At 34.2% G+C, this 25,060-nt stretch overlaps 1 protein-coding gene across 2 annotated transcripts in view; it reads left to right on the top strand.

Moving 5' to 3' along the window:
- Positions 1-23,905, top strand: part of LOC143229469 (uncharacterized) — a 59,884-nt gene extending 35,979 nt beyond the window's left edge. For both annotated transcript variants that reach the window (XM_076461831.1, XM_076461830.1), the window contains exons 3-17: positions 4,588-4,680; positions 5,113-5,244; positions 6,354-6,467; positions 6,723-6,805; positions 7,100-7,202; positions 7,594-7,651; positions 9,563-9,657; positions 10,743-10,895; positions 11,149-11,305; positions 11,637-12,633; positions 13,484-13,767; positions 16,627-16,740; positions 18,753-20,501; positions 21,328-21,389; positions 22,165-23,905. In XM_076461831.1, coding sequence (XP_076317946.1) covers positions 4,588-4,680; positions 5,113-5,244; positions 6,354-6,467; positions 6,723-6,805; positions 7,100-7,202; positions 7,594-7,651; positions 9,563-9,657; positions 10,743-10,895; positions 11,149-11,305; positions 11,637-12,633; positions 13,484-13,767; positions 16,627-16,740; positions 18,753-20,501; positions 21,328-21,389; positions 22,165-23,346 — 5,376 coding nt within the window. In that variant the 3' untranslated portion in view covers positions 23,347-23,905. The remainder of the gene's footprint in view (positions 1-4,587; positions 4,681-5,112; positions 5,245-6,353; positions 6,468-6,722; positions 6,806-7,099; positions 7,203-7,593; positions 7,652-9,562; positions 9,658-10,742; positions 10,896-11,148; positions 11,306-11,636; positions 12,634-13,483; positions 13,768-16,626; positions 16,741-18,752; positions 20,502-21,327; positions 21,390-22,164) is intronic.
- Positions 23,906-25,060: the final 1,155 nt, after the last annotated feature.

Here is a 25,060-nt window from a genome sequence, read left to right as displayed (position 1 = left end):
GAATGTTCGTGATGATGTTACATAAGGGTCGGAGTAAACCCCATTTGATCTAACTCCTTTAAGGAAGTTGTCATGAAGTCGAAAATTGGTTTGGTTTATTTTGAATTTCATGCAAAGTTACACAAAGACTATTTGAGTTACCTGACCCTAATTTAGCAGTGATAGCAAGTGGGAAGACAGCTAGTTAACATCGCCCACCAGCAATTCTTGTTCTATGCTTTTACCAGCGGATATTGGGATTTATTATTACAGTATAACGCCCCCATGGTTCATAGAGCGGGCACGTTTTATGACTGGGATTCGAACCCACGACCCTCAGATTGTGAGTCGAACGCCTTAATCAGCAGGCCATGTCAGGCTCGAAGATATTAGAATGCACGTGTTTGCAATCGTCATGAACACGTACCTGAAAGTACATATGTATCTGTAACTGACATGAACATGAATATAAAAGTACATATGTATCTGTAACTGACATGAACATGAATATAAAAGTACATACGTAACTAAAATTAACATGAACAAGTCTTCTGGAATACACTTCTTCCCATGACTAGCATGTGAGCACCTGTAATTGGTATGAACATGTAAACAGAACTACGCAGTATGTTGCGGACTTAAAACTGACACGAACACATATACATAAGTCAAACAGGTATAACAGACTCACGTGAACACGTACACTAGAGTACATTGTACCTGTATTTGACATAAATAATATGTGATTAATAATCCGGAAAAACACGGTATAATGAAGTTGTCCCATATTTTTCGCGCACACTTGATGTTAAGGTAGTGCGAACTAAAATAAACAGACGCATATTGTTTTATAAATATTTATGTTTAGACTATGAACAAATCTACGTCGTTATCTTAGCATTACATAAAACACACAATGCTGTATAGTCATTGAAGCAACCAATAGCTTTGTAAAGACATTTACCATTGTCAAATTAATAACAGTGACATACTACAAAACTAAACTTATTTTTACCGTACGAATCACCTTACATGAGACTATTATTATGACCATGGCGCGAGAGAACTTGTAAGTATTGTTTAACTACGTGTAACTAAATAATTGTTGTCAAATATGAGGACAGTCTTAGAAAAATGAGAGTAAATATGGATAAAACTTAGTTGGTTTTAAAAACTCTTATTCTGAAGTGCGTTATCACAGATGTCAACTTATTTTAACACTCGACCTTATTATTACCAGTAAGCCACATCGACAGGCAAAAATATTACTGAATATAATGCAGTGTGTGAACCTCACAGGTAACGAACGTTATTAAAGAAAGTCTGTAAGTTGACGGTTGAAAGATAGCTGATCTAAATAGCATTACGCAATATAACAATGTATTTGGCTGGAATCGGTCTGTGCAGTGTTAATCGTGACTTAAATTTTGGACCAGGTGTTTTGTTTAGTTTGTTTCTCAATTCTCGAAATGCGCAAGTCACTAATATCCACAAATAAGCACAGTAACTGCAAATATTCACATAAACTACATGCGTTTTGTGAAGGGTGATAGAAATTTTAACCTTAGTAGAAGGTTTACGCATCACAAGAAATTTCACAAAAAGTAAAGATAACAAAAAGAAAGACGTAATGAGCGTCGAAAAGCGAGTTCGACAGTTACAAGTTACTCGAAAGAGACCGTAATCTAGTTACTACTAGATATTTGAAAACAATTTGGAAACAGTTCTATTCTGTTTATCCAGTTTTGGAGGTAAAAAAGTGTGGCGAAAGAATTCCAAGAACATGTAAGTGACTTTTTCATACGTGTGAACCTTAGTTCATACCTCACCCTGATGAAGGTCGACTTTACATCTTAATATCTGCCGCATCTATGTATTTTAGTTTAGAACATGACCCAGACAATTTATTTATTATTTTTTTCTTTCTTTCTCAGCGCAGCATACATAGATGTAAATACATGGTGGTGTCAAAATGTCTCCGTATCATCAATACAACACACCACGATTTTACTTATGACTTGAATCATTCTGTTGACCTTTATTCTTACGAAGGAGATGAACAGAAAGGGCATTGGGAGCTGTATCAACTCATTGCATACAGAACAAGTTTCCGGATTTCATCTATCAGATAATGGAAAAGATGTGAAAGAATTGCAATCTAAAAATCTAAAAAAATTCGCCAGTATCAAATTTATATTTTATTACCGATTCTGATTAAAGGTGATAAACGAATTTAAAACAGATTATCAAGCATCACTATACTTAAATAGACCAAAGTACAATAGTAACGAAAACATATATACGTTTCAATTTAAATATTTTAGTTTTATCTGGGTAAGGATAGGCATTTTCAATATTCAAATATCAGGTATTGAAACACCAAATATCAAGTATCTTTGGCTATATTTTGGTACTCCAGAAAAGTTAAGTCTGATCGTTCACTATTAGTTATAAAAATTGCTTTTGAAACAAGAATTCAGTTTGCTTCAATACAATAATGAAAGTGAACCACTACGATTTAAATGGATTTTAATGGCAAGGTTATAATACGAACGCAATTACATTACTCTCTTGTTTACAATAAAAATATAACTTTTAGATAGTTTAAGTGTAAAACTTAAAAAGGTTAGCCTGTCTCTGAGAATATTAATATTTTCAGTTACATCGAAATCGTTTTTTTCAACAGTGCTTTTATAGCTTAAAAACCAAATGGTTCAACAGTACATGAGAGCTTTTAGCAATAAAATTCAGAACCCTACCCCTCCAGTTGTCAGGGTAACTTCTAAAGAGTTGCTCTTAAAACAAAGCAAACAATCCAGCAAGAGAATCTACAAGCTAGACAAAGGGCTTGTTTAAATTTTTGTTTATTTGCTATGCTTTGGTGAATGGAAAACTAATCTTGAAACATTTACGATTGTCAACTTTCTAAACGCTCATTACAAACTGGAAAAGAAACACGCAAATATGGCGTCTTTAATCAACTTACGTTTTACGTTTGGCAAGAAGTCAAAGATCAGGAGTTGCCCTCTGGCGGTACAGGTTTAGAGGTGCAACGAGTTACAAAATTAACTCGTACATCGAATTGAGGACATGCAGGTGAACAGGTTGCTATACGTTTGAAGATGTAAGGATATCGGATTTATAAAATATTATATAACTTCGGTTGTAACTCAAGTAGCCTAAACGCTCAGGAAACAAACGTTTGATATATGTAAATATAAACAAAAAAAAAACCAACAACAACATTCATTCAGAATATCTGGTAGTTCAATTGTAACCCTGAGGTCTTATAATGTTATGAATTGGGTTTGGATACTCGTGATGGGATGAGATGGATTATTTCGTAGCTTTGCGCTTAAGAAACTTATTGCAACTTTATATTTTTTATATTGCGGGGTCAGAGGTTTCAGTAGTTTCACTAAAGTTCAAGTAATTTTAGAACTTGAAGTATATTTGTTGCTGAGAGCTGTAAGTTAGCGAGCATGTTTGGCGCGAGGGAGACGCGAACCTGCGACCCTCAAATTACGAGTCGCACGCCTTAACATGCTTGGCTATACCGGGACATCGGCTTTGTTGTAACCCCTGAAGATGTGTCATCTTTATTGTTGAGCTCGTTGAACAATGACAACCACAGTGTTGTTAAAAAAACATCTGAATATTTATGGTCATAGAGATGATAGACCCCACTGAAAACCTGGTGACCACAGTATTGTTGAAAAAACATCTAAATATTTATTGTTACAGTGATGATAGACCATACTGAAGATCTGGTGACTACAATATCGTCAAAAATCACTGAATTGGTATGAGCACATTTTTGTTGGAAATCTTTGGCCAAACTACTTCATCTTTGGCTACAGTTATATCGAAAAATTTATTATACAAAATATCTAAATGTAAACACTCCGCGCAAGGAAAATTCAATCTATATGAATATAATATAATCCAAAGTTTTAAGAGTGACGACGTTTTTCTCAATGGATATACTGGTATAGTAATGTGATCAAAATCAAGGAAAAACTGCACTTATCACATTGTCTTGTTTTGCAAACGATGAAGTTGTAACAGGTTTTCAACACGTATACTCACGAACGTAAAATTCCTTTAACGTTTACCAAACACTTCAATGGCTAATAAGCACTTTAGGCTTCTGTAGTTTTTTTAACTGTCATTATAAAATTCTTATGCTCATTTCTTCAGGCGACAATTTTTGTTGTTATTTTATCGAGGTCAAATAAACGACGCTGAGGAACGTACCCCTTTCTCTTTCCCTCATTTTTTTTTTACAACGAAACAAATAGTTATATATTTTTGTTCTGGATGAGTTGTTTGCCCTCAGGAAAGAAATGAGTTAATTTATTACCCAGTTTTTCTCATTGAGAATGAACTAATATTATTTCTAGTCAATATAATGTTAATACTTTATCTGAGAACATTGCATCGAAAGATAAAGCAACAACCCCATAGCTTTGTGTAAGCTCAAAAGTTCTGTTTAACTGTGGTTGATGTGATATACGTCAACATTAGGTAGAGTGATACTTGTCGGTTGACGTAAGATATGTCAAACGTGGTTGCTGTGATATACGCTGTTTTTCTTTTCGTTAACAGGTCTTATGGCACTTGGATATATTTCGTCGCAGTTTTCGAAACCTTAACGGTCACGTCTGCATGGCTGATTCTTGTATATTTTGTGCTCTCAAGGTAATGTGTTCTGTGTTCTTAAATCTATTATAACATTTTACACCAGCTATAGAACATAGTAAAATATTACTCTTTGTAAACATTCTAAAACGTTCCACTGAAAGTTTGCGTAAAATGTACTTTCCATTTGTGGAAAAAGTTATTAAAATTATTATTATTAACTATTTCCGTTTTTAGTTGTTCTGAGTGTTTTTGAACTTCTATAGAATATTCTAAGGATACATGTAAATATTCACAATTAATCAGAGTTATTCGAAAAGTATAACTTTCTCTATGCGTATTTTAAAGTTACGTACGTGAATACGTTTCATGTAACTCACGGTTACGAAATCCATATTTTGTTTAGTTTCGAGCTTTTAAGAATAAATCATCAAAATATTTGTCATATTATTACTAGGCAAAGTTATTAATCTAACCTAATCATTCTTCTAGGAACTCTTTACACAGTTTCAGTATAGCCACGAATCAGCGTTACCACCGGACGCCCTGAGACGAGCCTTGGCTGAGACTTTCCATCAGAGGCGCTTTCAATTAGGTGTCATGGATGACGCTTCAGAATGTTTCGTGAGTAGAGATGTATTTGGAAAATATACACTAAGCCTGCCTGCCTGCCTCCTTTGTTTGTTTTTGGATTTCGCGCAAAGCTACACGAGAACTATTTGCGCTAGCCGTCCCTAATTTAGCAACATAAGACTAGAGTGAAAGCAACTGGTCATAACCACCCCTGCCAATTTTTGGGCTGTTTTTAAGCACTGAATAATGGAATTGACTTTTACATAAATGCCCCCATGCTGGGCTGCATCTTTTTGTAGAGCAAAACTATACTGGGCTATATACTGTGTTCAGTGCGGTGAATCGAACCCTGGATTTTTACGTTGTGAGTACGTAAATTTACTGCTGTCCCACTGGGTGAAGTACACCAGTTAAACACTTGTGCAAGAGTTACTTTCAATGTTTATGTTTTATCTTTTCTTAATAAACTCAAAAATGTTTTGCAGTAAAATTATTCTAGATATAAAAGAGGGAAAAACTTTCTCACAATGCCAGTTACCAATTTATATTTATAAATTAATAAGTTAGCCATTTAAAAGGAGATTTTCAAATAATTTAATTCCAATTGCTTAATTAAGAAAGGACAAAGAAAGAACTTGCCCTTCAATACTGCTTTTCTCAAAAAGTTCTTCATTGGCCAAAAAACATAAATGAAACTTGAAATATTTTTGCGTAAAATGTTTTGCTTTAAAATTTAATGTTGGTCCGGCATGGCCAGGTAGCTATGGCACTCGACTCGTAATCTGAAGGTCGAGGGTTTGAATCCATGTCACACAAAACATGCTCGCCTTTTCAGTTGTGGGGGCGTTATAATGTGACGGTCAATCCCACTATTTGTTTTTAAAAGAGTAGCCCAAAAGTTGGCGGTAGGTGATAATGACTAGCTGTCTTTCCTCTAGTCTTACACTGCTAAATTAGGGACGGCGAACGCAGATAGTCTTCGTGTAGCTTTGCACGAAATTCAAAACAAACCAAACCATTTTCAATGTTAGTAGTAAACGAAAATTATTGCTACATATCACAAGAGTTGATAACGTAAAACATTAAATACAACAATCTTTTATGTGATAAGTGCAGATATAATGGCTTAGAAATTGAATTTGCCCCCTTTTTCTGTGTAGGAAAACATTTTGCGCCAAATCCATTTTCATATAGCTCCTCACGAGTCAGAAGATATGTGTAACGTGCCTCATTGTATACCACACCAGAAATTTGCCATGACACTCGTAGAACAGGTGAGCATACGTTGTGCGTTTATTCAGAATAGTATAAGTATTTTGACAAAAACAGACAAACTATGAAACTAAAATATTAGTGGTTATGATAAATAGTTACATACATTAACATCAAGGTACATTGTGAAAACATATTTGCCTTTTGTTGTAATTTCTAAAGAACATGTTGGACATAATAATACTTTAAATCTAGTTTTCGCTTATCGAAAAATTAATATAATTGTAGATTTTACTGTTCATTTTGTTTCCTCTTAGACTATCTGTCATTCCTGTGGTGCTACTTCTGAACCACTGTCTTTCACACAAATGGTTCACTACGTCTCAACGTCTGCCCTTCGGTAAGTTGAATTTAAAGTCTTGTAGATTTAGATGGCACATGGTTTAATAGACTCTTGACGCCCAGTTTATAAGACCGTTTGAAAACAATAATGAATTGGTGTATCATGTTAGATTTTTTTTAGAAAGAGAATATTGAAACGCTTGTGATTAAACATAAGAGTTTAAGTTCTATGTTAAAGCATTTTTTTTACAAACTCATAATAAATACAAACACGCTAATGACTGATAAACTTTGGTATTGTGCTAAATACCTGTATTAGAAACGAGCGAGATTTAAGTTTTTTCTCATGCAGTTCCCAAGCAACAGTTATGGTAAACCAACAAAGAGAAACAGCTGATTTCTTCGGTCAGTTACTTAAGAATGCTGCTGGAATGGGAGACACTAGAGAATGTCCAGTGAGTGTTGTGACTTTGTTCTCTCTTATCTGAACAATGAAATGAAGACTAATTTGACTAATACATTTGAAAATGACGCGTGTACAAATAAAAAACCTTTAAAAGTACAAATTATGTTTCCATAGTTATTTATTACGTATAAGTTATCCCTTTTAAACTATATTTCAATTATGAAAAACAGTTCTTAATTTTTAAACGTAATAACTTTCGACAGAAGAAGACAGCTTTGTAAGATATGTTTTCTAAAATCTTGTATTCCTGAGAGACGTGGAAACTTTTGATAGTATTTAAAGTTCATAGAAACGTAATTACAGCAGCATATTGTAAAATTCAATGGCAAGTTTTTACATATATAAGTTTTATGATTTATTTTTATATTGTTTTCTTCCAGGGTGCATGTGGAACTAAAATTCAAATTTGTCGAATCCTCATGAATCATCCAGAAATAGGTAAGACAAGTATATAGTTAACCCAAACTTAAAAAAGGCCTAGTGGCAAACATATTTGGCTGGGAATTCATGGGATTAAGCACTCAAGATTTCATTTTATACTTTTAACACTGGGTGAGTTATAAGATTTATTGTCAATTCTGATATTCTGTTAAGAATAGCTGTTCAAGTGATGGGTGCTGCCAGTTGTTGATCTTCTTCCGATTCACAGTTTGAAATTAAATATGACTATATCTAAGCCATTAGTTAGTTAGTTATCATCATTAGATTCCATCTAGGAACATAGGGCTGCAATTGCTTGCGGATTCTTCAACAAGTATTTAAGTGAGTAGGTTGTTAGCCCACTGCACCGAGCCGTCGCTAATTTAACAGTGTAAGACTAGAAGGAAGGCAGCTAGTCATCACCACCCATCGCCAAGTCTTGGGCTACTCTTTTACCAACGAATAGTGGGATTGATCGTCACATTATAACTCCCCCACGGCTGGGAGGGCGAGCATGTTTGGCGCGACGCGGGCGCGACCCTCGGATTACGAGTCGCACGCCTTACGCGCTAGGCCATGCCAGGCTCATATCTAACCCATAATAATATTTAATATGGTCGTTTATCTCATTGCGTAAATAAGTTGTCCAAATGAACAAACATAATAACATTTGTTCTTTATCAGTCTCTCTGCCATGCTTATGTGCTGTACAAATATACTCATAAATTAGTCTGAAACAGATAAAAATTGAAAACAGTGAGTAAGCTTTCTGGGGCAAATAACTTTTGGGCCGTCCTAAACAGCGACTCACGTTATGCCAGCATTGATACTAGGCATTCATAAATGGATTTTTGGGTAAATGGTACACAAAAATGTATTGTTTTAGCACGTCATTTGCACACGAACATTAAAAATATACAATGTGAAATAGAGATTTTTTATTATTTATACTGGTAATTCATATTATCTTATATATATGTACATGTGTGTGTCAAACAGAGGATGCACTACTTTGGGCATATAATAAGAATTGAGATCATGATAAGTAATGAATCGAATTGGGTATACGCGCGTCCCACGCTTGGTATTGCTGGCGCAGAAAAATCATAATCGTTTACTATAATTCCTCACAGCGTTTCCTTGGTTATCAATGAAACATTCTGATACAACATCACCAAATTCTGTCTCATCCGAATCCTCAGCTCCAACTCTACAATAACCCGCATGTTCTACCAGCGGCACGTTTTCAAAATGTCCAAATTCCGCCTCTTAAGCTCAGCAGACTAACAAAGCCATAATCCAAAGGACAATTCAAAGAGAAGACCTTGAAGATCATAATAAAATTCACTGCCTTTCCCATCACAATTAATAATTTTCAAGGTTATACTATTGACTAAATATATGTCTTTAAGAATAAGCTTTTCGCATTTTTCAGTGGATAAGAATTTATCAAGAAGAACAATTACAAATAATTTGAGAGTATACAGAAGTCAAAATGCTAATCACATAATACTTAAAAATAACTAATATACATAAAAATATTTTCGTGAAGTACTAGAAATAAGATAGTCATTCTTCATACATATATTAATACTAAATTTTAATTAAATATTAGAAAATATATTCATAAAACATTTATTTAGTTATAATTCTGAGAAGAAAATTAATAATGATTTTCCATCATATGGAGAAGAAAAACCTCATAAACTTTGCTTTTCGCGCCATCTTTTGGCACGTTTGAAAGCTTCTATATAACAAATAATTTTATTATATGATTATAAAAATATCATGCTGCTATTTGTAAAGTTACATAATATATTGCCCACATCTTTAAAACTACATAAGCGCTTTAGAAAATTATGAAATAGATAATGTAAGTTTGGCTTTTATATATTTGATATGTGTTAATTGAATTGTAATACATTTCAGTGAGTGTTGGCCTAGTATGGGATTCAGAACGACCAACATTAGACAACATATTGGAAGTTTTCCACTCAATCGGCATGGTTCTCAAGTTACAAGATGTGAGTTTCTTTTATCAGGTTTTTGTGTATCTAGTCATGTTTCGAAATTATGTGTTTAACTACATTGCAGACCGCTACATCGAAGTGCATAGATAAATATTAATTAATTAATTTTCTTACTTCTCAAAGTGACTGAATAATTTTGTTTCATAAAATATTAAAACTTGAAATAATTTGAAGAACAAAATTATCTTAGGTTGTCAGAGGACACAAGTCTAAGTATTTTTATACAAATGATAAATTGTATACAATGCAGTTTGCTTCTTTTGTTGTCTAATCAGTGCTCCGTGGTGAATTATTTATTATTTCTTTAGGCTGAAGAATACATTTTACTTTATAAAACGTTTTCACTGCTACATTAATATTTCATTATAGAATCCATAAACGTAGCAAAATTATATGAGAAAACATTAAAAATCCATTACTTTTATTTCTAGAGTATCTACCTTTTTCAGATAATTGGGGTGCCCGGGCCCAGCATGGCCAGGTGGTTAAGGCACTCGACTCGTAATCCGAGGGTCGCGGGTTCGAATCCCTATAACTCCAAACATGCTCGCCCTTTCAGCCTTAGGGGTGTTATAATGTGTCGGTCAATTCGTTTGTAAAAGAGTAGCCCAAGAGTTGGCGGTGGGTGGTGATGACTAGCTGCCTTCTCTCTAGTCGTACACTGCAAAATTAGGGACAGCTAGTGCAGATAGTCCTCGTGTAGCTGTGTGCGAAATTCAAAACAAACAAAAACCAAACCAGATAATGGGTGCTTTAGCAACTTATGCTTTCTGAAAATTCAAAACACTTTTAGACGTTCATTCTTCACCAGCTTAAAGTATCATATGTTTCAGAGACTATTAGTGACTAATATCTGTACTTTTTGTAATTTCATTGAATTTTCTTTAGAATGATTCTCAGATGAGTGTTTGTTTTTGTTCTTATTTGACTGAAAATTTTGAATAGAGCATTTTATTTATTTTTTTAAACTATAACTCTATGTTGTATTTTAACCTCCCATTTATCTGAAAAACGTATCAGATTCAACCACAGTTATATGATTCAGTTAATCACTTAGTGTTATATCATTTCTTTCATAGATGTTCCATTCTGTAGTAGACAGTCAGTGGGCTGCAGTTACTAAACATCAACTAGTGGGGATTGTTACATATTATGGAAAGCATTACTCTACTTTCTTTTTTCACACTAAACTTCAAATATGGATATATTTCGATGATGCAACTGTGCTTGAGGTATGAAGTAACTTTTATTAAAACTTTTAACTACTTAACTGATAATCACAACTTATTAGTTGTGATTATTATAACTCAATAAATCTCATTCTGTTTTCTAAACTTCTTTATTTCTTGTTTTATATGAAACTATACTGTTCTAGAGGTGTATATATCTTTACTTATTGTAGCATAATTATTTTTGTATACCTTTAAATTAACATACTGTTCAATATAATAAATCTTCAGTATGACTGTGTTATTTATTATACAGATTGGTCCTAAGTGGGAGCAAGTCATAGAAAAGTGTAGACGAGGACATTTTCAGCCACTGTTGCTTTTATATGCCAATCCAAATGGATCTCCAGTATCTAATTCCACAGCTCCAAAGTCTGTTATGATGGTTGGAAGAAACCACAAATCCGTTGAAGGTAGTTTGATTATAACAGTCTTGTTTGTTTCTAAGATCTTTGTTCACTCTGATCAGAAAATCATTATTGTGGGAGATTTTAAATTATTTTGAAATAGCAGATATATTTTTCTGACTCTTCAAGTGCGTTACTAACTAATTGTTCTTTATTCATAAAAAGTTGTTTTAATGGTAGACTTTCTTGTGTTTAGTATTTAAAAAAAATTGTGCTCTCAAAACACTTATATCACATTGTTTTAATCCACTTAGTAATATAAATACATTTTCAGGTATCTTAAAATAATTGAACAGTTTCAAGTTTTGATAAAGTGCTTTGTTTTTATTTGTTACAGTTTCTGACAACAGTCATTCAACTCAAACTACTCTGAAGTCTGGAGTTATGTTCTATGACAGTGACAGTTATCAGAAAAAGACGATACCACAGCAAACATTTCATGATAACTATGGAATTAATGACACACAGAATGAATGCATTGTGAAGAAAAATGTTCCCTTTGGAAATGGTATTAAATCAAACCTTTCATATCAAGATTACTGTGAACTTCACCCAACATGGAATTCTGTAGAACCTGGTCATATTTTAGCTGGGCAAGTACAGCATCAGTTGCACCACTTCTGTCCATCTTTTGGAAATAGTGATTCTAATGTAAAGTGTTGCTCTGATATGTGTCCTAGTAATACTCCAGTTAGACATGATTGTAGCCACCAGTATAATGATCAGTGGAACTGTGTTCATCCTCAGAGTTATAACAACACTGTTTCACAACCTTGGTTTTCTGCCCCTGCTGCCTCTTTTTTGCACAACACTGACAATGATATTATTTGTAGCGATCTTAATAGTAAGTCCATTATTTGTGATCCATCTCATTTATCTCAAAACTTTCATCAACAGCATACAGATGATTATTCTCATGTAATAACAGAAGTTTCACTGAACTCCAAAACTGTCAGTCAACAGTTAAATGGTTTAGAAAGTACTAAAAATACTAATGAAAATGCAATAGATTACAAAACCTACATCAACCGTAAAGCAGTAGAAAGTGTGCTAGCTGCTCAAAAACTTCAAAGGAAGAAGTCATTAAATGGAAATTACCATACTTCAATAGGAAATCGAAACAGCAGTAGCAGCTTGGAGTCCTATGATAACAATTTACCATCCAAAAGTAAACCTATAACTAGTGTATCAAACTTGACACCTGACGTGAACAATACTGCTTGTGTTCTCCAAAGACGAGATTCTGGGAATTGGAGCAGTGATCGTAACAGTGCAAGTTCAGCTAGTAACACATCTTTAGATTGTCCATACTTCTATGTCGTTGGCAATAAAAAGTGAGTTATAGATCGATGAGATGAGTTATTTTTTCATTGGGAACTTTCAAAACTAGCATCAAATATAGTTAAAGTTTTATAAATAAATTAATATATTTTTGAACACTTTTTTTGTCAGCATTCTTTAAAAGTTTATTTCAAGCAAAAGTGTTTACTTATATAGCAATTAAAAATATAAGGACTAATAGTATAAGGAAAAGTCCTCAAAATGATAAATAATCCTTACATCAACTTGTGGGCATTATTACTTATTATGGAAAGCATTATTAAGCTTTCTTTTTTCACACTAAACTTCAAATATGGATATATTTCGATGATACAACTGTGCTTGAGGTATGATGTAACTTTTATTAAAACTCTAACTACTGAACTAATGATCGCAACTTATTGGCTGTGATTATTACAACTTAATAAATCTCATTCTATTTTCTGAATATATATAATCTGTAACTGGAAAAGTATATTGGTTGTATTGACAAACAAGCAAGTATTGATAAATATTAGCAGTTCATTTTTTACTGGTTTATGTGTTTTTTGTGTGTGTTTTTCTTATAGCAAAGCCACAGCAGGCTATCTGCTCAGCCCACCGAGGGGAATCGAACCCCTGATTTTAGCGTTGTAAATCCGGAGACATACCGCTGTACTAGCGGGGGACTGCTGGTTTATTAACGTTTTCTTTGTAAATGTTAATATGATATTTAACTTTTAGTTTGTCAATAACTTTATTAAGTAAGTATTTTTAGATATTGTTAGCAATCATACAAATAACAAATGAATCTCTTAATCGTTAAAACACAGTATTTATCAGTTGGAACTTAAGTGTAATAATTTAGTCTATTTTTTTCTGCAGGCCATCAGCAAATACAAGTGGCCATAAAATCATCCAAGATGGTTTGAAATATCGGCAACATGACTACACAAATGTAGGGATGTACTCTGACAAGGGATATGACTCCTTCTCCTTATCCAGTACTGATAGCTATCCATCCATCACAAGTCCAGCTGCCAAACTAGATCTTCGCTTAGATCAAATACCAGAAGATTTACAGACAGTCTTTCAGTTAACTGGTATAGTGAAGCCTCCTGTTGAAGAATGCCAAGGTCTAATGGAAAATAACAGCTGTAAATTTAAAGGTAAAGTACTTAAATTAGCTCTCATAAATGAAAGTATTATGTAGAAAATGCATTTTATTGTTTTCTTGAAGAAAAAATCAATTATTCATACAATAAAAGCAGGTAGCAGTTATCCTTGCTTCCAAGTATTAAAGGATGTGGCAAATCATACCTATATTCAACTGTTTCTAGCTGGTAGTATTTAGTAAGTGCCATGATACAGTGTTAGGTGCAATGGCCAAAGGAGTATACACTGGAAAATTTTACCTCAATGGCAGTAAAAGTGGAAGAGCTTGCTCTCCAGATTCAACTGTATCTGGTAAATGGGTTAGAACACGTTATTGCTGATGTGCACCTTTCAGTAGCATGTATACAGAAAAATTGGTAAAATGTTGAAATTTCATTTGAAATGTATTTGTTGGTGCAGCTGTAGGAGACATGTTTTGTGGTAAAAGGTTCTTTGTGATTCTAATATTCCAGAAGTGGGAATTTTTCCAGTAAAATTGCATTTTTGTTACCTTCACCCAGACTTTACATACTTTGCTACAATAATGAAACTAGCATTTCAGACTATGGAAATATTAATACTTCAACAAAATTTCTTATTATTACTTGCAACTTTATTGTATGTCTTATAAGTGCATCATGCCTTGTATTTAGCCATTAATAAAAATAGCAACTTTTTCAGTGATTTATTTAGTTCATCAAGGAACTTAACTTTGAAACTGCAATCATAGCATTCCAGAAAAGAAAAGGTCACTTATAAGCACCTATATAAAGGTTTGGTCAATTATGGATATTTTTTATCATGATATTGATATGTCACTCCTTATCAAGTAACGTTTACTATGATTGTTAAGAATGTTTAGACTGTCTATTCTGAAACTCTATCTGTAATAACTACTTCTTAAAAATTCCCTCTTTTTTAACTTGAGGTTGCATAAAGAAGAAATGAAGACAATACCGAATTTTTTCAAGGGCAGAAGTTTGTTTGTTTTATTTAATCAAGACATCTAGAAGTATACATTCTAATAAAGATCTGCTGTTGACACCTGAGGATTGCAGCAAACAAAATAATTTATAAAATCAATGATATTTTATCAACCTTTTAACTAGTGAGAAAAATAGTAGTTCTGTAAGTATTAGTAGAGTGTTCAGAAAAGCTTGAAAAAGCTGAAAGGCCAAAAAGGAGTCAAGAAATTCCAAAGAGCTCCATTTTGATAAGTTTATCTTTGGTACTGTTTTTCATATACAGCTCTATTAATAGACAAAAACTGTTCTCCATTTCAACAGTTCTAAATAAATCTTTGACACTACTAATCTCAGGTATGTTACTGGCGTGGTTGTCGCTAGTGATGGAGGAAATAAACCATTTACAACACCGTAGGAGGAGTTTTCAATGATAACACTTTCTAATTATATTCCTTAATAATTGTTATTGACTACATCTTTCATTGTGGATTGGACATTAATAAAGAGAGGGAGAATGTACCCTTATGACTCAAAGAAATAGATGACATTGTGAAAAACATTCTTACCAATTTAGATATTTCAGACAATCTAGCATTTCTGTCAGATAACTTTACTTATTCTCAATTCTTTGTTTCTTGAATTACGAGTAACTACCAAAAACTGTAATTAATGAACATCTAAAACCAAATGTAGGCATCTCAAGTCTTATTTTGCTGTAGATCTTGGACTTATATGATGATGATATTGGATTAGATCTTGACTTTAAATATCTTCACAAGTACATACCATCTTGCATAGTGCCTCAAAAGTCCAATAATTTGTTTGGAAATAAGACACTTTCACATATTTTTCACGGTTGAGGTACCAGTGCTCCTTTATGGTTGTGAGACCTGACCACAACAGCAGCTTTATACAAACAGTTTAAAATCGACTGGAGAATTTATGTATTAATACAAGATTCAATAATGATCTAATATCACTGTCACCAGCTGTTTTGAAACAAAGACTACAAGACTGAGTGTAACAAGGAACCACAAGGATAACATCAACAGTACCATAGTCATGTGAGAACCTTAGATCTCAAGAAGCCTATTTCAGCCCTTATCTGACGTTTGAGGATTTTTAGTAACAAGACACTAAACTCATTTTGGATATCCCCGAGATTGGAACGAATGATCACGAAATTTGGATATCCATGAAATGAGCCATCATGTAGAACAAGTAGTAATATATAAAAACATAATGCATAGTATACAGTAACATAATTGTATATATATGTATACTTAATAAATAAAATGAATCAACAGTATGGATTAAAGAGTACATTCTGAGGAAGAAAGAGAGCTATTTTAATTAAGTGATCATCTAACGTTTGTGTATTACAATATAGAGACTTCTGAGTAAAAACTAAACATGAGATGATATAAGTTGGATTTATTTTAGAAAAATATGCGTTACGTAGATGCAATGTCTTAAGGACAGAATAAAAACATTAGTAGCTTCTACATTATTAAGAGATAAATAGTAACATTCTTTAAATATGTTTACATATCCGATAACAAGAAAAAACTCACCTGATATAGCCAGAATTAAGTTTGTAAAACTGGTATCTAACCGTTCTTTTATATTTAGAGAAAAAATACAGCCAATCAAAGCAGAAAATGTCGTGAGATGTGTAGTTTCGAATTTTTAATTTTTGTTACATAAAAACTTGATTTTTTTCAGAATGTTTCAATTTTATACCAGTTAATAATAATTATTGCAACGAATTTTTATTGTTTGTTAAATAAAATAACCTTTTCTATAGAATATTTCAAATTTTTTTACCAGGTAATAATTGCGACTAATTTTTAATATTTGTTTATAAAAAAAAATCGTTTCTTAACGATATTTCAATTTTTCTACCAGGTAATAATTGTGACATTTTGTGTGCTGAGGCTGATTTTCTCTTAACAAAATCTCACGAGAAAGAAAATGAAGGAGATCTAGTCATGGCTGCTATGTTAAGTGATTCAGCAGCAGGTACGTGGCACTATTTTAATAATAGTAACACACTAGTTTTAATATTACTATTATTATTGTGCTTTAGAATGTCAGAACTAGTTGCTATGAGATTTTTCTTTAGCAGCTTCAGAACATTAGTGATATTGTATTTATATACTGCTTAAAAAATCAAAGGAACAAGTACATATTTCAGTATATTTTTGTCATAATTAAATTTATGGATATAAAAAACATATCCGTTCGTCTACAAGTGCATTTTTTTAAGCTTGCGAGTGAAGTTTGAAGCAACACAAACGAAACTCACTTTACTCAAGAAGAATACAATTCAAGCTACCCTATACAAGGCTGTTACATGAACTATGCATTCCTCGTTAATTCTCGAAACAAATACCAACACGAATCTCTTGCGGCTCGTTTTGTCAGTGTGTGCCTTCATCTTGTGTACTCAAGCAGTCAGGCGCCACCTGACAGAGAACGAGGTGGTCAGGGCGGTCCAGATGCTGGAAGATGGCCAAACGGAAAGGAGAGTGGCACAGTGCGTTGGTGTGTCACCAAGTATCATCAATCGACTTTGACGACGCTACCAGGAGACGAACTCTTATGGCAGGAGACCAGGTCAAGGCCGTCATCGCTGCACAACAGCCAGATAGTACCGCTCTGTGGGACAGGTTAGCTACGGCTCGGTCACTGTGAAATGACCTTCAGTACTCCACTGGAGCCCGTGTGTCGACCCAAACAGTTCGCAATCGTCTGCACGAAGGACGCCGTAGGACCGGACGGCCTGCAAGAGGCGTTACTCTGACAGTGCGACACCGTGCAGCGGGGTTGGAGTTTGCTCGTCAGCACCTGGACTGGGAACTTCATCATTGGGCCATCGTGCTATGGACAGACGAACGCAGGTTCATTGTGTCTCGTGCGAGAGTGTGGAGACGCCGAGGAGAGCGATTTTTCACCTGTAACATTGTGCATGTCGACGCTTATGGAGTAGGTTCTGTAATGGTCTGAGCAGGCATATGCTTGGGTGGCCGCACGGACTTACTCATACTCGACAGGGGTGCTCTGAACGCACGACGATATATAGACGAAATTCTGGAACCCATTGTGAGGTCTTTTACAGATGTTGTCGGTAATGGGTTCATTTTCATGCAGGTTAACGCGCGAGCCAACGTCGCCAGACTGTGTATGGACTTCCTTGACGAAAAAGGAATAGAGACTTTTGGGTGGCCTGCCAGATCTCCAGATTTAAATCCGATTGAATATTGTTGGGATGTGTTGTCGAGGCGTGTTTGTGAATGTCAGCACCCTCCTCATAATGTACAGGAACTCCGACAAGCCTTGGTAGACGAGTAGGCTGCCATATCCCAAGATAACGTCGACAGACGAATTCAAAGTGTACTAAATCGGTGTCAGGAGTGTGTTACAGCCCGTGGAGGTCACACTGGATATTGAATGTTTCAAACATTTCTTGAATAATGCATGTAAACTGTTTAAAGTATTGTTTCATATGGGATATCAGTTTTGGTGATATTGGTCATTTTTTTTAATTTTATTTCTTCATGTTTTACCGTTCATTAAAAAAATGGATACAGATGGAACTGAAATGAAGCAAATTATCTAAAAAATAAAAATATTATCACATTTGGAACACTGAGATAAATTATATAAGAAAACGTACATGTTCCTTTAATGTTTTTGAGCAGTTTATATTGCTTTCCTATGGTGTATTTCTAACAGATTTTCCATATATGATCTTTATACATTTTTCATAGAAATGAAGATTGTGCCTACGTATTTTCTAACGCTACAACCGGCTCTGCTCTTATTGTTATGCATTTTAATGTTTTAAAAAAACATCATGCATTACTGATCCACATGATTCACTGGAAAAATGTTTATTTATAATGTTATTTTTGTACACTTCCTTCGCTTTGCCTGTATCATTTGTTAAAATCACTGAATTTTGTAATAACTTATGTTAAATACTTGAGTATATTGTAAATATCGATTACTTTATTTTTGTTGATCCATAGCAAAAGCAAGAGCTGCCATGGATGCCCCATACAACAATTCACAATCTCTCGTCTCAGCAAAGATGAAACATAGCTTCTGTGTTATGAGATCTTCTAGTCTTCATAAACGTTTGAAAGAAGCTGAAATGGAAGAACGAAGGAGGCAGAAAGAGGCCTCATCCTTGGAAGGTCACCACAGCCGACAATCTAGTCGGGACAGTACACACGGGCGCCACAGCCGACAAGGCAGCAGAGATGGTTCCTCGGGATCACACAGCCGTCAAGGCAGCAAAGATGGTTCCTCGGGTTCACACAGCCGACAAGGTAGCAAGGACAGTTCAAGTGGCAAACAGTTTATGACTGACTTTGATTCAAAAGCTGGAAAAACGATTGAAATATACGCGACCCTGCCTAAAAAAGGCAGCAAACGTAAAAATCATAATAACAATCTTGTTGGCTCTCCTAAAAACAAAGAAGAAATCAATGTATACGGAGATCTAGTTGATAAGCAGAAGCAAACAAATAAACCTGAGGTTTCTTTCCCAAGACCAGATCAGTTGAAGGCGGTAAACGGACACAAACATCGTGCCAAAAGTAAAGACTCTTCTTCAAAATCAGGTAGTGAAAGAAAGAAAAACTCTCAATTAGAAAAATATCCCGAACAGAGTTTACAAATAGAAAATAAGCCAGGAGCTACAGAACATACTTTAATTCCAATGGGATCCGAGATATGCAACTACTCTAATGAATGGAACCATCACAAAAATAATATTTTCCACAGAACTTGGTCTGGTTATCCATTTTCTAAAATGGAAACTTCAGATAAGCATGAAGACATAGTTATTCAGACAAATGACCAGTGTAACAAAAAACAACATAAAGTTCGAAAGAAACTTATGGGAGGATTTATGAGGAGAAAGAATCGCAGTTTGCCTGACCTAAGAGAAGGGCAGAATCAAAGTGACTCTGTATCACATTCGTTTGATGATTGTGTTATTGTACAGACACCAATATCTTCAAAGTCACTTGACAATAAAATGGTAAAGAATATTGACAACCGATCTGATGTGCAAACAAATCATATGCTTAGAGGATTTCACCAGCCTCATCGAGCATTTATAAAAAACAATATTCAACAGCAACGTCCACTTGTGAAAGTGAACCCACCTCATGTGGGAGAAGTAGTGTCACATCCTGCCTGTGACCTAACTAATAATCATACTCAAGATGACTCTGAGTTTCCCCCTCCTCCACCAGACCACATGCTTCTCATTCATTCTCCTGATGCCTTAACTCACGTTGATTACAATTGGGAAGCCCAGCATATTGAACCTCCTCTTCCCCCTCTTCCCACTGAGCTTGACATCCTTCCAGCATCCTTATCAACGGGTAAACACGGTGAAACCACAGAGTTGTATCCACAGCCACTGGGAAATGAATTTCCGCAATCTTCATGTGAAGCTCAAGCTATGAAGCTGCAAGAGGAAACCAGTGCAATACCAAACACATTTCTTGCAGAAATCAAAGCCAAACGAGATAAAATTCTTCTGAAAGCATCAAGTACTGAAAATCATGCTGAAAGAACAGTAGATAACTTAGTTAGAAATGTTGATGGAATGAAAGATTTCAGGGATCATCTTACATTAGGTGCCTCACAGACAGGGAATACGTGGCTGCACGAACTGCAGAACAAACAGTTTCAGATTCTGCACAAGAGAAACAAGGTCTTTGAAAGAGTACCCACAGTGGTATCAGAGACAAGTTCCCCAGGTAATTTGTTTTTAAGGGGATAACCCCTAAAGAAGAGGTTTTTATGAATTAATCTAATACATTTTATATATTTCATATTTCAGTAATTATCATTTGATAATTATTTATAATTAATTGTATTATCTACTTACAGATTATTACTCATTAATTAAATAGTGATCCAGGTCAGACATATGAAACACTATAACCAAGTGCTTGTGAAAAGTAGACATTTTATTAATAGGGACAAATTAGTAAAGAAGTGTCGGTTTTTCAAAACTTTTGGATTACAGGATTTCGTATATTTTTTGCCCTTGATGAAGAAAAGTCTATTATTTGAAAGCGTTCAGGTTATAGGGTTTCATGTATTTGTTTTCAATTGATTTTTGAGCCTTCATGTTTTCTGACATAGTGACTCACTTGTCAAATTTCTTGTCATATTCAATTGTTGTCCGAATAAAGAGAATTTTGAAGCTCTAATAAATTAGTACATTTATAAATTCTAGACGAAAGACTGTCATGATAACACTTAAAGACAACAGTCAACTTGGTAGCCAAAATCTTATTATTTAGTGAATACTAATTTAATTAGTTATGAGCAAAAGTTAGTGACTTGTAAAGATTTACCCTCATGTTTTTTTTTTTTTTTAGAATTTAAAGTACTAGTTCTCTTTTTTTTTAATCCAACCATTTAATGATATCCAATTCTTATTAAATAAAAATACCAGTAAATATTTAATTCTGGAGTGCACAAAAATCATTAAACCTAGGATAAGTAATTTTTTAAAAATAAAACTCAGTTGAAAGAATGAAATAACAGTTATTTTTAATTATTTTTATAACGTAGGAAGCCCTGAGGCACCCAATCAAAAACAAATTCAGAGTGAAGTGGAAAATAATGGACAAAGTGTAAGTCAGATATTCCTTATTTATCGACGTGACATCTAATTTGGATAAACAATTTTATCTTGTAAATATATGTAACGTTATGATTTTTAACGGAATCTATTCTTTGTACATTAACTTTTTTGTTACTGATATATGAGGTTGATGCATTTATTTATTAATTATCTCCAGATTTTAATATTTGTAAAAGTAAATTTATCCCCCATGTCAATTTTTACATTCTTGAAAAATCTTCAGCCTTGCATGGCTTAGTGGCTAGGGCACTTGAATCTTTATCTGTGAACTTTGGGTTCGAATCCTGTTACCTAATATGGACGCCCTTTCAGCAGGGTGTTATGATGTAATGGCCAATTCTACTTTTAGATGAGAGACTTGGCCATGGGTGATATTAGTTAGCTTCTTTCCTTACAGTTTATCTTTCTAACTTCGGAACGACTTATCCAGATAGGACTCAAGTAGATTTAAACGAAATTTAAGAAAATAACACAAATCTATTAATTATTAGTGGTTGCTATTACATTGCTGTTGTTTAATGTAAGATGTAAGTCACTAATAATTACCAATTACTGTTATCTCCATGATATTAAAAACAGTTAATAATACTGAATAGCAGTTATCATTGATGTAAAAAGATATTATATTAATACTTATCTTAAAAGAAACCCGTGAAAATCATCAAATGGAAGTATTTCTTTTTTACTTATTTACAGAGTTATTATGAAATTGTTAGATTTCGTTTTTTATAAACTATTAAATATAATTGATGTAAAATTTTCAGATTCACATGGTTTCTGATGGCTCTCAGTCGACATCTTTAAATAAGGGGTCAGCTATAGTCGTTCCGGTCCCAAAGCATGAAAGTAATAAGAACCACGATGAAGCAGATGAGAGAAGGCCCCATTCAGTAAAGGATCTTACCTCAAGGTTCGAATCGATTTTGAAACCCCAAAAATCGAATGAAATAATTTCTGTCAATGTAATAACAAGTAACATCTTACCAAATAAGTGCTTTGAGTCTAAGAAGAGTGAAACTTTAGTAAATGATATCTTCCTTAAACCTGACGTCATTGATCAAGCTACGTCTGAAGAGAGCAGAGGACAAAATTGCATTAGGAATGCAATCAACAACAGTAATATCCAGAACCTAAAACGATTAGTTATTCATGCCGATCCATCAGATGTAACTTTACTATTTCCATCATCACACCCAGACAACCTTCATTCTGTTATTAGTGAGAAAATTAAAGATGGAAGTTTATACCAAATCGAAAGCAATCCTTCTTTAAATAAGTTAAGAGATAGTCACCATTCAAAAGAGATGCTACAAATAAATAGTCTTTCTTCAGAATCCAAACGACCAGAATGCCCACCCGATTACGAGACTGCCATACAAAGAATCGGATTGTTGAAAGATCGAACACAACCACAAATTGATGATATTAGCCAAAATGGTACAAATGCTGTGAGTGAAGATAATTCGTTTCACACTCGATCTCCTAATGAAATTAGACAGAGTCTTACAACTTTGTCAGTGAATGAACAACAGTGCAATACCGTGAACAATAAATTGCGTGAAAGCAGTATACAAGAACCAAAAATAAGCAGTCCTTTGAGGAAAAAAAATAGTCCCAAAAAAAGTGTAACATTTTCAGAACAAGTAGTTCTAGTAGCATGTGCAGAAGATAATGAAAACGAATACCTTCCAAATCCTCTTCTAGAAAGAGTTTACAAACAACACCTTCAGGAGGAATCGGAAAAGTCTGTAAGTGGAACATGTGCCTCAAATCCTGTTGAGACCACTAGTGTACTGCATGCTTTTCCTGGATCAAATGTACCAACAGTATCTGGTTCTAGTGTTCAGAAACCCTGTGATTTATGTCACCAAAAGACAGTTTTTCAATCACAAGTTTATTGTTCAGATTGCTCATTCTATATGTCCAAATTTAAACCTCGCCAGTAGTTGGCATTTCAAAGTGTATATATTATGTATAACATATAATTTGACAGCTGTTATCTGAGGCACATATATATATAAACATCTTACCATTTCATACAATTTGTCTTTACCTGTAAGTACTCATACAATAATTATCGTTAATGTGAATTTGAAAGTTTAGTTTTCTATAGTTGTTTGTCTTGTATTTCTCATTTTGTTCTTTGAACATACAACTAGGAGACCAATCGAGTTCCCTGGAGTTCCATACGTAACATTCCATGCTTGTGTATATATATATGTATGTATGTAGATTTGTAAACACTGCCGTTATTTTAAAATGTGTGTGAACCTTCGACGAGTGCCAAAGGTTACCATGTACTTTTCCTTGCTAATTCTTGTAACATTAATTTGAATCTACGTTTTACAATTTTTATTTAATTTTACGTTAATTTTGTAAAATAATGGATATTACAAACATTGGACAAACAGTACAAACACAATACCGAAACTTGGCAAGTTATAGCTATAGAATTATTTCATACTTTGAAAATGATAAATTTGGTAAATAAACTGTAAGTCTGCATGCACTGAGTGAGTGTCAATGTTATTTATATACAATTTGTATATTTACTCAAAGTAAATAAATAACTAAATAAGTACAAGTAAAATGAAACTGAATAGAAATGCTCCTCCAGAAAGACTACCAATAGGCTTGTGACTATTTAGTAAGGCTGCACTAATAAAATTATTTCATTAGTAAGATTGAACCGATAGACTTTTGACTCTTGAATAAATTTGATAAGACGTTTGATATGTTTGTGAAGCTTTAGTACGGGTGCTGAAAGTTTGTTTTTCTTTGTTTTTGAATTTCGCGCAAAGCTACTCGAGGGCTATCTGCGCTAGCCGTCCCTAATTTAGCAGTGTAAAACTACAGGGAAGGCAGTTAGTCATCACCACCCACCGCGAACTCTTGGGCTACTCTTTTACCAACAAATAGTGGGATTGACCGTAACATTATAACGCCCCCACACGGCTGAAAGGGCGAGCATGTTTTATGCAACCGGAATTCGAATTCGCGACCCTCGGATTATGAATCGAACGTCTTAACACGCTTGGCCATGGAGGGCCATTTAAAAACTGTCAATTATTAAACAGAATGTGTGTGTGTTTTCTTATAGCAAAGCCACATAGGACTATCTGCTGAGCACACCAAGGGGAATCGAACCCCTGCTTTTAGTGTTGTAAATCCGGAGATATGCCGCTGTACTAGCGGGAGGCTGTGCTAAAAGTGTTGCGATGTTTTAACTAGATAGTACCAAAGGTTCTGAAATAAAAACATCGATATGTTTGTGAAGCTTTAGTACGAGTGATGAAAGTGTCGCGATGTTTTAACTAGATAGTACCAAAGGTTCTGAAATAAAAACATCGATATGTTTGTGAAGCTTTAGTACGGGTGCTGAAAGTGTCGCGATGTTTTAACTAGATAGTACCAAAGGTTCTGAAATAAAAACATCGATATGTTTGTGATTTACGCCCGACTGTAAGTGTTTTTAGATGACTGAAGTTATAGACTTGGGAACTATTATTAAAACTGTCAATACTGTCAAAAACGTACAGTGACAAGTGGTGTGATTTGGACGTGACAACCTGGTCTTACGATGGAGTCTTTTGAAATGAAAATGACACTGCAGGGATACTGTCAAGGCGTATAGTCGTCAGGTAACGCTTTATAAGACGT

The sequence above is a fragment of the Tachypleus tridentatus genome, chromosome 10, assembly GCF_004210375.1.
Source record: "Tachypleus tridentatus isolate NWPU-2018 chromosome 10, ASM421037v1, whole genome shotgun sequence".
NCBI classification, from domain to species: Eukaryota; Metazoa; Arthropoda; class Merostomata; order Xiphosura; family Limulidae; genus Tachypleus; species Tachypleus tridentatus.
Note: the sequence above shows the minus strand (reverse complement) of the source record. Positions and strands in the feature narration are given on the sequence as shown.